Here is a 15,627-nt window from a genome sequence, read left to right on the forward strand (position 1 = left end):
CCGAATCCTTCTCTGGTGTGTGTTGAGGGCCGGTATGAGCGCCACATGATGCATGTGCAGAGTCAGGAACCAACATACTGTCTGGAACTTCGCTTCTGGCCAAGTGTGGCTCGGATCCTTGTCTAAAATAGCAGGAAAGATGCATTTTTTTTATTATGCTTATCTCTATTCTTATTATATGTCTATTGTTTATATTACAGTACATATTTTTTTATAAAAATATGGGACGAGACGAATAGGACGTTCAGCTGATGGTAATTGACACGTCCTGCCAATTTTTTTTTTCAAATTCAAATATTCTTATTCAAAATAGGATGTGACATCACTTATTGAAAGTCAAAAAACTACCACCCATTCCAAAATGAATGCCTCAGACCTGAGAAGAATGGGCGCAACAAACTCAGCGGGCTTTTTTTTTCATCGAATAAATATGTTTACAAAGTAATATTGTACAATTAAACTTATTATTTAATAACCTGAGGGCGGTCACTCCATTCCCAATCTGTGGTATCATTAAGAAAGTCATTTATGTTATAGTAACCTTTACCACACAAACGTTTTTTACAATTCTTTTGAATAACGTAATACTTTTGTTTTGAACATTTCGGCGGTCGGCCGCCCTCGGGCTATTCAATAATAAGCATAAATTACAACGCAGTGCCGCTCAGGATTCCTGAAAACCCCCAAAAATTCTGAGCGGCGCTACAGTTGCGCTCGTTACCTTGAGACTTAAGATTTTAAGTCTCATTTGCCCAGTAATTACAAAGCTACGGCGGAAAAAGGCAGCGTTGTGGTATCCATAATCTAGCCGGAATCCTGAGCCTAAGGAGTCTCGCAATGGTACTTAAACGAGAACCTCTTGTACGCTCATAAACATATTAGCCAATTTAAAAAGAATAATGATGCAATGCCAATGCTCGGAACAAACATAAACTCGCTAATCCATCTACTTGGCTCTGTAAAATTGCTAAATATATTAAAGTGGATTGTGTTATAGGGTTTAAGAAACTAAATTCTTACTCAAAATATAAATTTTCATCAATAATATTGACGTAGGTATAATTTTATATGAAAAATAATTATCTGAGATAATTTTATGACGCAGTTTAACACGCGTAATGCCTTTTTTATTAGGTTTCCATACCCGAAGCGTATTCATGGGAACCATGTTTTCTAAGATTATTAATAAGATTCAGTTGTCCGTTCATCAGTCTGCCAACGGGCTGTCTCTAGCTCATAAGCCGCAAGCCGCTTCATAAAACAACAAAACTGACATAGATACGGCAAACTCACGAGTACCCCGCCCCGCCACCGTCTGTTACGGACGGTCGCGCACCAAGTTGTCGGACTATAGGTATTGTGTTTGTTTACTCAAAGTCAAAGTCAAAATATTTTATTGACATAAAATCAAAAGACTGCTCGCCAACGTCAATCACAATAAATACAATTCAGATACATAGGTACATATTAATTACATAAAAGTTTAAATATATTTTCAAAACAATGCAAACCAGTGGAACAACACAAGGCTGAACCATATAATACATAAAAAACAACTATAATACTATTTAATTCCATATTGTAATATCGTTTACGTGATCCTCAATACTGTAATAAGCCTTCGACATAAGTCTGCGTTTAAAAAAAAGATTTAAATTTATTTATTGATAATTCAGATACACTTTTTGATAATTTATTGTAAAATTTAATACTATCGCATGCAAAAGAATTGTTTATTTTACAGAGCCTAGTAGCCACTATAAGCTTGTAGTTATTTCTAGTGTTTAAATTATATTTGTCGCTTATTTTACTGTTTAAATTATAATGTTTATTTAAGTGCAGGATATTGCTATAAATATATTGGCCGTACATGGTCATAATATGAATATCCTTGAATTTTTCCCTTAGAGATTCTCGTGGGCTCATTTGGTATATGGCACGTACAGCTCTTTTTTGAAATATGAAGATATTATTTACTTCCGCTGCACTACCCCATAGTATAATTCCATACGACATAACGCTATGAAAATAACTAAAATAGACAATTCTTGCTACATCTATGTCAGTAACGTCCCGTATCCTTTTTACAGGAAAAGCTGCTGAACTCAATTTACTAGATAAATTGTGTACTCACTTAGCGAATCCAGCCAATCCTGCGCCTCCTGGGCTGTGAAGTATAGCCGGGTCTCGTCACGGATGTTCAGCCAAGTTCCGGGTTGGAATGTGTACAACGGGTACACGCGATCCATCTTAATTCGCACTGACAGGAGCTGCAGTACCGAACATACGTTCAGCATGAATCCGTCACCTGAAAGACAAAGCATATAATGTTTTTTTACGACAATAAGGGATGAGACGAGCAGGAAGTTCAGCTGATCGCAATTTATACGCCTTGAACATTACAATGCAGTGCCGCTCAGGATTCTTGAAAAACCCAAAAGATCTGAGCGGCTTCACACATAAGATGTTAAGTCTCATTTGTCCAGTAAATTCACTAGCTGCGACAATAATGCTTACACATTACTGCTTCACGGCAGAAATAGGCGCCGTTATGGTACCCATAATTTAGCCGGCATCCTGTGCAAGGGAGCCTCCCCCACTGGTAGGTACTATAATACTCAATTTTAAACTATTTTAAATAACATAATATTTAAAAAGTTTAAAACGCAGTTCATTATGACTTATTATAACAATAAAAAGTGTGTATATATTTTTGTACGTACGCAATACTTCTTTGGTGTAACAAAACGAAAATCCAAAAAATATTCATGTTTTACGTTTGTAGAAAGAACAATATTGTAATAAAGAAGGTATGAAATGCAATTAATTTAGTTATTTAACTGTTATTTAACGTTTATTGAAATAATTTCATTATATTTTTGCAATAAGAAGGATATGATTTTTTTAATTATTTAACTCTCGTCCAATGATTGATTCAGTAGACATTTTATTAAAAGTTACAAGAGGCTTGGCAGTTGAAGTATGATATAATGTTATGATAGTATGATAAATATGCTAAAATCATTGACAAGTATTCGCATCCCTTTCTCTCCCGCTTGTCAGAATGAGACAGACGAAAGGACGCGACAAGCACACAGTCAGAAATGAAAACTATAGAGTCGCTCTTTTTTTAAAAGGCCCCGTGAACATTTGAACAATGATTAGCAATATTGTATTTTGGGTACAGAAAGTCATAACCGGTGAATGTAACGGCTAACAAGAACGTGAATAATTACAAACTAGTGCTATTTACACGGTATCACAGACGTATACCTTATGATAATTGATACTTATTTACACCGCAAATCTGTAAAAGCTTTTTCAGCTTTCCCGTACACGACATATTGAAAAAAAAAAATTGGCGCCCTTTGCTAGCAATAGAGAGATGTAAAGAATTTTACAAACCCAATAAGTTGATCATCATTTGCTCGAATTATTTCCTCGAGGCAAATTTATATTTCACCGCTAAAGGATTAAAGCGTTTAAAAATTCATGCTCAAAAAGTGTGATAAAACTTTTTTAGCATTAAAGGTATTGAAATCTCTTTCAAAATTCAATATATTAAGTCAAATTGATGCACAAGTCCAAATTGGCCATATTTATAATTTGACACAATCTGTCATACAAAGATATGCCAAAAAAATGTCTAAGTCTAAAAGATTTATTTTAACAAAATATTGTATTCATTTCAGGGAACTTGACATTTTAATAACCAGTTTACCAAACTATATCATGTAAATAAAAATATTACATTTGAGTGCCTGTTGCTCTAATTAAAGATTACCTTAACTTATTAGATCCAAATCCATTTGGAGTAATAAATCTACACTCAAACCAACAAATAAACATACAAACTTTCGCCTTTGTAATATGAGTTGATTTTTGATTAAAAACGTTAAAAACGTCCGACTGAACAGATCTTGATCAGAAAATAGGGACAGACTGACAAACGTAAAACTTATAGTAACCCTCTTTTTAGACAGGACTGCTACTCCACTGATGTCACTGTCCAAATCGGGTTCTAAATTCAAAATACGCAGCATAAAATAACTGATTACATTGCTGTCTATTCATCAATAATATTTTAAACAACTGGAGTAACCGAAATGCATAAATATGGCTTATTATTATGTAATTTGTGGCATGTGCCATATTTCGGCTTTGATTTTGTATGACGTGCATTGTCTATATGTAAAGAACGTCATTGTATTTACCATTAGTAATTTTAGACTGTAGTTGTCTTCTTGCAGTCGTGCTTGTCAGTTCCTCGCGTTGGACTACTTGGATTGCAGTTATTTCGTGTGATTATGTATTGGAAGGGAAGGAAGACACATTGAACCCTTCGTTTAGCAGTGTTGCTGAAAAACCTACCTACCTACTTCTACCTGTATCATGTACTGAAGGTCCATGGGCTGAAGATCCTAGTCAGCGGTGGATTTACACTAGAGGCAGTTGGGGCTAGTGCCCAGAGCGGCAAATTTTTGAAAGTGAAAAAATTTTTTTAGTCTTATCAAGATTGCTCAATATAATTAATTAATTCTGTTACTTAATAATTTTTGGTTTAATTGATAATTAATGAAATTCAATTTATCCGTTATTTGTAAATTATAATTTTGGCACGTTTAGTAAAAATTAATAACTATATTTTATATTATAAAAACATTAATAGTTTCTGCAATAAATTAGTTATTTCAGTTTTGAAAAATAAAATATATAAGCAATAAGTTTAAGTAGAATTCCAGTATTGAGGCGGATTTTTTTCCGGTGCCCAGGGGCGGCATTAAGTTTAAATCCGGCCCTGATCCCAGTGATGAAATAACTAGGTACCTACTCAAGTACCTCGCTACCTAAAACTTAATCAACATGTGATGTGGTGTATTCTGTGTATTTATTGTGAAACTCCAGGTGTTCTAAAGTTGCGCAGATACAAATAAGAAGGATGGTATGTACCTACTTATTTTGTTTACAAACGGCTCCGCCTAAAAACGGCGGTCTCTTTAAATGTTAGGGCTGTCTAAGAAAAGTATATTTTTTTTATATTTTTATTTTGTAAGGGCTTTTTTTTGTTTATGAAAACTTAAACGTCACAATACTATTGCATACGACTCAAATAAAGTAGCATTGAAGGGATGTTATACCCATTCTGATTCACGCAGTATATATATATATATATATATATATATACCATATATTTGACAATCTTAATATAAAATTATATCTTATATATAAAATTCTCGTGTCACAATGTTCGTTCCCGTACTCCTCCGAAACGGCTTGACCGATTCTCATGAAATTTTGTGAGCATATTGAGTAGGTCTGAGAATCGGCCGACATCTATTTTTCATACCCTTAAATGTTAAGGGTAGTCCACACGATTTCTTTTTTTTTAATTTTTTTGGCATTTTTTTTTAATTTGTTTGATTATGAGTCAGCATTAAAAATACATACAACTTTAAATTTTCACCCATCTACGATCAACAGTTACTTTGGTATCGCGATTTTAATATCGGCAATACAACGTTTGCTGGGTCAGCTAGTAATATATAAAAATAATAACAATTTATACTATTATTTATTTTTTTATTCAGGAACAAAACATAAACAATACAAAAACAGTTCCATAAATTAAATTATCTAGTAATATATTTTTTTCAGTTTAAAAAAAGAAAGAAAAAGCATATTAAAGTGAAGTATTTGAAAACGAAGCGAGTTAGTCAACAAGGCAAAACAACAATAATTATATTAATCAAAATTATTAATTATCTGCGGGTATCACCGCCGCCTACATTCGCCTGCAACACCTAGAGATATCGACAGGAGATAGAATGTGGGCCGGCCCAGATTCTTCGAAGCTAATTTGACTTTGACATCCAGGTGACCGCAGAACTGGCAATCGCTCGAAATTTCGAGACTCATTATTCCGATACTAGGCGAAGTATTAATGGAATTGTTGTCGAAGAGCCCTATGAGTAAGATCATTGTCGCTCAGAGGGCAATGGAGAGGGCTATGCTTGGGGTTTCCCTGCGAGAACGAATCAGAACATAGCCCAGATGGTTGCAAAAATGGATTAGCAGTGGGCAGGGCATATAGCTCGACGGACAGATGGCCGTTGGGGCAGTAAAGTCCTCGAATGGCGACCACGTACCGGAAGACTTAGGTATTGGTAGGCCCCCCACAAGATGGACCGACGATCTGGCAGGATCGCCGGAATACTTTGGATGAGGGCAGCGCAGGACCGATCATCATGGCGATATTTATCCAGCAGCGAACGTTTTTCAGTTGAAATGATGATGATGACGAAGACCGGTGATACGACAAACCTCAGTAGTCATAATAGTTAAGCCTATTGTAATATATTAAGAAGCAGATTGTTCAAAACCAAAACACGCCATGAACGTGGATTAATTTGACGATGAATATCTGCAGGTAAAACGGTTTTGACAGACGAACAGACAGCCAGACGTAAAGATGAACAACGTATAGTGATTCAAAATAGATTTAAAAACAACAATTGGTGTGAATAATCCGAAAATAGTCGTCGGGTTGAAAATAAACAGTCAGTAAACTAAGGCGTAATACGGCAACGTATTGTGGGTAGGGCTGCCAAGTTTTTTATGGAAAATATTTCAGAGAGAATAAATAAAGATTACAGATTAATAAGAAATTTACAATTTATTCAACTTAGACAATTTATACATCTAGATAGACTGTGACAGGTGTGAAAAACGTCGAAAAAATAAATAGTAGTAAAAAAAAAAACTAAAAAGCACGCTTTCTATAGAAAAATCAATTCTTGCCTTAAAAACGATAGATGAATATTAAATAAATTAACAAAGTCTTATTTTGCAAATTGAAAATAAAAACGATAGATGAATATTATATAAATTAAAAAAATATCATTTTGCAAATTGAATAATGGAGTAATTTTATCAAATTAATGTATTGTTCAATAAGTTTGAACGAAATCTGGGAGTTAAAAGAGGGTCAAAATCGCGCCCAAATGAGTCGGTTACAAACAAACATACAGGTGAAATAATAATAATAATCTAATAAAAACCGTGTAAAAAGCGGCGAACTGTTAACCTCTACTTTCAGCAACGCGCGTACACTAAAACAAACACATACATATCGCGAGTGTAAGACGTAGCTTGTCAAGCACACCTTAATGTAATAAACCTGGCCTGTTTTCATACGTTGCCTACATGAATTATAATATTCTGTACACTTAGTGTAATGGCGTGTAAAATATCTCTTATCCTATAGATTATAAATCTCAAAGCTCACCTATCTGAAATAGCGCTCAATACTCTATTTTAGAGTACGGTTGGCAGCCCTGTTTGTGAGTGAATTATTATTGAGGTCATTGTCATTAAACTCCCGGTTGTATACTGAATATTGTAGCTCATTCTTGCCTATTGAAAAATATAATTAATAAACAGAATGCAGTGTTCAAAATTTATTATGATGATCTTTAGTGTTGATTAAGCTAAATTACACCATACAGTTGCGCCACGTCTTTCGCCTCTACTTGTACTTGTAGGAATAATTTTATGAGGATGAGGGTAGCGCGGGATCATTGTGTAGATATATGGGGGAGGCCTTTGTCCAGCAGTGGAAGTCTTCCGGGTGCTATGATGATGTCTCAATTATGATAAAAAATACTAATCTCTCTGCATTAAAAATCAACAAACGATTTCGCTCGACTTTGTTTACAGGGCCAGCTTCCGAAACAAGTGTTCAGCCGGATAAAGCCATATTACATGTATACAAAACAATAGATACAGGATATCCGGTATCAGACAAAAAGTTATCCGTTTCATCTCTAGTATAGAATGACGCAGAAGAATAGTAATACTTCTTGTGTTTGTTATTTTAATTATATACATTACATTTATTTTTAAATTACTCGTATGTCATGAGGTTTGAGTATTTTTGTTGCATTACTAACTAAATATAATGTGTAATTCAATGAAGCTGTAAATGTTTATATATAAGAAGGGCAATGAGTCTCTTGTCGCTTCTTCTCTTTAAATACCAGTGTGAGGCTGCTTTGCACAGGATGCCGGCTAGATTATGGGTACCACATCGGCGCCTATTATTGTGTTTCGGTCTGAAGGGCGTCGTAGCTAGTGAAATTACTGGGCAAATGAGCCTAAACATTTTATGTCTCAAGGTGACGAGCGCAATTGTAGTGCCGCTCAGAATTTTTGGGGGTTTTCAAGAATCGTGAGCGGCACTGCATTGTTATGGGCAGGGCTTATCAAATACCATCAACTGAACGTCCTGCCGTCTCGTCCCTCATTTTCATAAAGAAAAAATACCAAACTTTTACAAACTGGTGGTAAATGGTAGAATATTATGTTTGAACATTGATAAGTGTCATTTATTTGACCAAAATCAATATTATTATATTGAATTGTTTTATTTAGTACTAGCTGAACCGGCAAAAGTTGTTTTGCCATATAAATTATATTAAGTGTTCGACCGTTTATTCTCAGACTTACTTTTTAAAGCCGACAACCACGACCACGAAAAAGTCTTTTAATGTTTCGGCTTAATATAATATAGCAACAATATTTTTATTAATCATAGCCTGTGTTATTCTGGTGTGTAAACTATATCATTGTAATGTTTCATCAAAATCTATTCAGTAGTTTTTGCGTTAAAGAAGCACAAACATACATCCAGACATACGAACTTTCACATTTATAATATTAATAGGATTAGTAGGAGTAGGATGGCGTAGAATTAAAAACGAATGAAAGTATGTGTTAATCTAAATCGAATTTAGAGCGATAAGTGACCGTGACATGAAGCTTCGACCGTGAGACATTGCATTACAATGAGAACGATATACATACAGATGATAAAACAATAAGTTTGATGTTCTTAAAAAAAAACAAGATGGTAAAGATATTTGTAGTTTAGTTAATTATGTTAATTTGGCACAGCGCCAAATTGCGCTTCGAAAGAACTCGAGGATAGCGACATTCAGTATAATACAATTGTTTTGTCACTGCTTTTTTTCCTGTTACAGTCTTTATAAATATAACAGACTATCTTTTGAAATGGAGCTTTAAGGCGCGGTCATACCTCAATATCCACAAAAATTGATTTCTTAGAGAGTCGTTTACACCATAACGCAATGAAAATATTCAGACGAAAAAAATACAGTGAACAAAGAAAATTTTTAACCGAATAGAATATTTATATATAACTAGCTGCCCCGACAGACGTTGTTCTGTATATAATAAATAAAATAATGTTTTTATATGAATTTGTCAATAATATATCATAACATCAAAAATTACTTCGTAAAATATGCACCCTGCTGTCGTAATGACATTGTTTCACAGCAGAACTGTCAAACCGTGCGTCAATAAATTCTCTCATAGATATTATGTATGGACATATCGAAGGAAAAACAAATTTGTTATTTTTATTTAATTTAGCAGCATTTTCCTATTCATTCACCTTTTAAACCTTCCCTGGACTTCCATACATAATTCAAGTCCAAAATTAGCCAAATCGGTAAAGGCGTTCTCGAGTTTTAGCGAGACTAACGAACAGCAATTCATTTATATATATATATAAGAAGTTTAAGTACTGTTGTATCACTGGATTATGCACCAGGCGACCCCTATAAACGAGCGGTTTATCCTCCTCCTGCATGAAAAAACAAAAACTGAATTCAACAATACGGGACGATAGTTAAAATATTTTGTTTTTTCGACGAGCAGGACGTTCAGCTGATGGTAAATGATCCGCCCTGCCCATTACAATGCAGTGCAGCTCAGGATTCTTGAGAAACCCCAAAGATTCTGAGCGGCACTACAATTCCTCTCGTCACCTTGAGACATAAGATGTTAAGTCTCATTTGCCCAGTAATTTCACTAGCTACGGTGCCCTTCAGACCGATAACGCAGTAATGCTTACACATTAAGTACTGCTTCACGGCAGAAATAGGCGCCGATGTGGTGTGTGGACCCATAATCTAGCCGGCATCCTGTGCAAAGGAGAATGAGAAGAAGCGACAAGAGACTCATTGTCCTTCTTTTAAATCAACATTTTCAGCTTCATCGAATTACACATTTTATTTATAATAGTGATGCAACAAAAATACTCAACCCACTGGTGAAATATATTTCACCAATATAATATTACCACATGGATTGGTAACAAGCTAATAAAAATGCACTATGACGTTTTTGTTACGCAATTGTACCGACAGACGCAGTAGGTACGTGTTTATAAAACAGCCCGCCGTAGCTGGCACGTGTCTTTCTGTGTAAACAAACCGCTTTAAACTTTTAATACGACAAACAATATGTTCTGATGGCGAAATATTGTTTATTTTATAACAGCCATATATATAGATGATTAGGGACTACTTCTGCCCGAAACAACTGTTAAAACGGTTTTATCGACTTTCATTGTTTCCGAGCCGACGGTACACTCGCACCCTTATTGTATCAGGCCTAAACCCGAACCGCGAATCATCGGAAAACATAATTTTATCCCATTGTTCCTGGGTCCATGTTCTGCGTTCTCTACACCATTCATTTTGACGAGCGCGATTCTCGTGACGTATCGGTTGGGCACCTAATTGGGCGTCGAGCTCGTAGGCCGTACTCATGCAGTCGATTTCGCACAGTTTGGGGACTTACATCAACACGACTTGAATTTTGTAGCCTCAAACTTATCTCTCCAACGGTTTACATCGGCTGGTGTCTTGCAGTCAGTTGTATGTACCGGTCTTGCCGAGTGGTTGTACTCCTTTTACAGCCTGAATCAGCGGGTTCCCTTGTATTATTGTGGCGCTACCAAAGACGACAAATAACACTTCTATGAATAAACTTAATTAAAAAAAAACTTAGCTCTATAGAGTCTTAGAAACTGTTGTTAAATTATTGAATTCGCACTTAAATAGCACCATACAGATTTATTACTTCGTATCTCTAAAGATGTGGTTGTGAAGTTAAAAATACCGATAAGATTTTGAATCCTAAAATCAATCCAAAAATTTAACTCTAAGTATTTCATCTGAAAGTTTTATTATATTAACAATAATAATAAAATATTGACGGACTTTTACACAAATTATCTTGCTGCAAACTGGGCAATGATATATTTAATACAATAATATACTCACTTAAACATACATAAATACATATAAACATCCATGACTCGAAAACAAACATCCATATTCATCATGTAAGTGTTTGCACCAGGATTCGAGCCCGGGAACTCTAGCTAAGTAGTCAGGGTCACTAACCATTCGGCAATATGGGTCGTCAAAATGAATGATGCGCACACATAACTATATTGAGTTTTCTCCTACTTTACATATTATCCTCTCGCACGCATGTCTGCACACACACCCCCCAGGACACTCTAGACACATTGACACACACCCTCTCTCCCTCTCACACATACACATTTATCTTTATGATTTATATAATGTACCATACAGTTTTTATTCGTTGTGCTACAGTGGAATCCTGGTAACCACTAATGCAGATATTTCAATACCTACAAATGACTAAAAAGGTCAGTAGGTAGGGTCACTAACCAATGGGCTATATGGGTCGACTATATTGTCATTATATTATTATTGATTCCTTTTAAGGCGCGGACTGACTAGGATTGTAAACGCTACAACCAACCCTATAATATTTATGTTAATCATGTGGCTAAGCTGCAAATGGGCATTTATTTTCCTGACTTTCTTTTGTGTATTCAAAATTTACATATCAAATTGAAAAATTGTTCGGTTCAAGTTTTAGAAAAGTAGTAATTCTATTGAATTCTTGAAAAAAAAGAATGTTTTTATCGCTGAACATTCGGAGATTATTGATTCGAAAAGTTTACTTTTATGAAGCAACTTCCAAGTTTTTTATTGGGTATTTCAAATCTTAATATATATAAATTACGTGACACGTTGTTTGTCCGCGATGGACTCCTAAACTAATGAACGGATTTTAATGGGGATTACTTCATGGTGTGCAGTTTAGTCCAACTTGAGAGATAGGATAGTTTTTATTTCGATTTGGGACCCATAATTATTTTTATTTTCAATATTTGTTTTGTATGGACATATTTTCTATGTATATGTATATATATATATATATATATATATATATATATATAGACTAGCTGCCCCGACAGACGTTGTTGTTATAGTTAAAAAAAATACTGTTTTAAAGGAAATTGTCAATAATATTTCAAAACATCAAGAATTATTTCGTAAAAATGCTCCCTGTTGTTATAATGAAATTGTTTCACAGCGGAACTGTCAAACCGTGCGTCACTAAATTCTCTCATAGAAAATATGTCCATACAAAACAAATATTGAAAATAAAAATAATTATGGGTCCCAAATCGAAATAAAAACTATCCTATCTCTCAAGTTGGACTAAACTGCACACCATGAAGTAATCCCCATTAAAATCCGTTCATTAGTTTAGGAGTCCATCGCGGACAAACAACGTGTCACGTAATTTATATATATTAAGATTTGAAATACCCAATAAAAAACTTGGAAGTTGCTTCATAAAAGTAAACTTTTCGAATCAATAATCTCCGAATGTTCAGCGATAAAAACATTCTTTTTTTTCAAGAATTCAATAGAATTACTACTTTTCTAAAACTTGAACCGAACAATTTTTCAATTTGATATGTAAATTTTGAATACACAAAAGAAAGTCAGGAAAATAAATGCCCATTTGCAGCTTAGCCACATGATTAACATAAATATTATAGGGTTGGTTGTAGCGTTTACAATCCTAGTCAGTCCGCGCCTTAAAAGGAATCAATAATAATATAATGACAATATAGTCGACCCATATAGCCCATTGGTTAGTGACCCTACCTACTGACCTTTTTAGTCATTTGTAGGTATTGAAATATCTGCATTAGTGGTTACCAGGATTCCACTGTAGCACAACGAATAAAAACTGTATGGTACATTATATAAATCATAAAGATAAATGTGTATGTGTGAGAGGGAGAGAGGGTGTGTGTCAATGTGTCTAGAGTGTCCTGGGGGGTGTGTGTGCAGACATGCGTGCGAGAGGATAATATGTAAAGTAGGAGAAAACTCAATATAGTTATGTGTGCGCATCATTCATTTTGACGACCCATATTGCCGAATGGTTAGTGACCCTGACTACTAAGCTAGAGTTCCCGGGCTCGAATCCTGGTGCAAACACTTACATGATGAATATGGATGTTTGTTTTCGAGTCATGGATGTTTATATGTATTTATGTATGTTTAAGTGAGTATATTATTGTATTAAATATATCATTGCCCAGTTTGCAGCAAGATAATTTGTGTAAAAGTCCGTCAATATTTTATTATTATTGTTAATATAATAAAACTTTCAGATGAAATACTTAGAGTTAAATTTTTGGATTGATTTTAGGATTCAAAATCTTATCGGTATTTTTAACTTCACAACCACATCTTTAGAGATACGAAGTAATAAATCTGTATGGTGCTATTTAAGTGCGAATTCAATATTTTAGCAACAGTTTCTAAGACTCTATAGAGCTAAGTTTTTTTTTAATTAAGTTTATTCATAGAAGTGTTATTTGTCGTCTTTGGTAGCGCCACAATAATACAAGGGAACCCGCTGATTCAGGCTGTAAAAGGAGTACAACCACTCGGCAAGACCGGTACATACAACTGACTGCAAGACACCAGCCGATGTAAACCGTTGGAGAGATAAGTTTGAGGCTACAAAATTCAAGTCGTGTTGATGTAAGTCCCCAAACTGTGCGAAATCGACTGCATGAGTACGGCCTACGAGCTCGACGCCCAATTAGGTGCCCACCGATACGTCACGGGAATCGCGCTCGTCAAAATGAATGGTGTAGAGAACGCAGAACATGGACCCAGGAACAATGGGATAAAATTATGTTTTCCGAAGATTCGCGGTTCGGGTTTAGGCCTGATACAATAAGGGTGCGAGTGTACCGTCGGCTCGGAAACAATGAAAGTCGATAAAACCGTTTTAACAGTTGTTTCGGGCAGAAGTAGTCCCTAATCATCTATATATATGGCTGTTATAAAATAAACAATATTTCGCCATCAGAACATATTGTTTGTCGTATTAAAAGTTTAAAGCGGTTTGTTTACACAGAAAGACACGTTGGCGGGCTGTTTTATAAACACGTACCTACTGCGTCTGTCGGTACAATTGCGTAACAAAAACGTCATAGTGCATTTTTATTAGCTTGTTACCAATCCATGTGGTAATATTATATTGGTGAAATATATTTCACCAGTGGGTTGAGTATTTTTGTTGCATCACTATTATAAATAAAATGTGTAATTCGATGAAGCTGAAAATGTTGATTTAAAAGAAGGACAATGAGTCTCTTGTCGCTTCTTCTCATTCTCCTTTGCACAGGATGCCGGATAGATTATGGGTCCACACACCACATCGGCGCCTATTTCTGCCGTGAAGCAGTACTTAATGTGTAAGCATTACTGCGTTATCGGTCTGAAGGGCGCCGTAGCTAGTGAAATTACTGGGCAAATGAGACTTAACATCTTATGTCTCAAGGTGACGAGAGCAATTGTAGTGCCGCTCAGAATCTTTGGGGTTTCTCAAGAATCCTGAGCTGCACTGCATTGTAATGGGCAGGGCGGATCATTTACCATCAGCTGAACGTCCTGCTCGTCGAAAAAACAAAATATTTTAACTATCGTCCCGTATTGTTGAATTCAGTTTTTGTTTTTTCATGCAGGAGGAGGATAAACCGCTCGTTTATAGGGGTCGCCTGGTGCATAATCCAGTGATACAACAGTACTTAAACTTCATACTAAAGTGGATTGTGTTATATTTTATAATAAACTCCCAAATGAAATTAAAATATTACCCATTAAAAAATTTAAATGTATCGTATAAAATAAATTAACATCTAAGGCCTATTATAATGTGAAAGATTATTTGAATGATAAAGATAGTTGGGATTAATTTTCTAAATTTTGTTAGTGAATATTGTTATACTCATTTGAATGTTATTATAACTTTTGTACTTCATCCTGACTTGCACTAAATAACTTATAAAGTTTTACAGTGAATAAAGATTTTTTGACTTTAACTTTGACTTACTAGAGCGTCCGAATCGACGCACGCACACATACACACCATTTACACGGGCGCTAAGCAATCTTGGGAAGACAAAACTATTAGGTGGCACGCCGTACGCTATCGAGACGGGTTGCTGTCTGAGTTAAATTATCTGCGCCGCGCCGTCATTGACCTTTTTATATGTACCAACCCTAGCGCTCCACCCAGACGTAAGTATAAATTTGAAGAAGACCGCTGAGTTACGTTACTATTTTTATACTTGTATTGTGCCTGGTGCTACGTGATCTCCGCCGCCCTTACTAAAGAGAACTGCTAAAATCCATAATTAAACCATTTTTAAGTTATTAGTGCGAAAACTGTAGTTTTTTAAGGATTAAATACATGGGGCTCACTTGATAGTAACCCTATCCATAACACCAATAACGGCTGCTGATGGAAATCTATAAATATCCTCCAAATCCAAATAAAACAAAAATCTTGTTTGGCGAGGAGACAACCCTGACTGCAACATTAAGTTACACACAC

General features: G+C 35.2%; 1 protein-coding gene across 1 annotated transcript in view; it reads right to left on the reverse strand.

The window, feature by feature from the left end:
* The window catches only part of LOC126973764 (ubiquitin conjugation factor E4 B), a 53,166-nt gene that overhangs the window by 29,036 nt on the left and 8,503 nt on the right, over positions 1-15,627 (reverse strand). The window contains exons 7-8 of the mRNA XM_050821081.1: positions 2,135-2,308; positions 2-122 (exon numbers count right to left, since the gene is read on the reverse strand). Of these exons, the coding sequence (XP_050677038.1) occupies positions 2-122; positions 2,135-2,308 (295 nt within the window). The remainder of the gene's footprint in view (position 1; positions 123-2,134; positions 2,309-15,627) is intronic.

This window comes from Leptidea sinapis, chromosome 30 (genome assembly GCF_905404315.1).
Source record: "Leptidea sinapis chromosome 30, ilLepSina1.1, whole genome shotgun sequence".
Classification (NCBI taxonomy): domain Eukaryota; kingdom Metazoa; phylum Arthropoda; class Insecta; order Lepidoptera; family Pieridae; genus Leptidea; species Leptidea sinapis.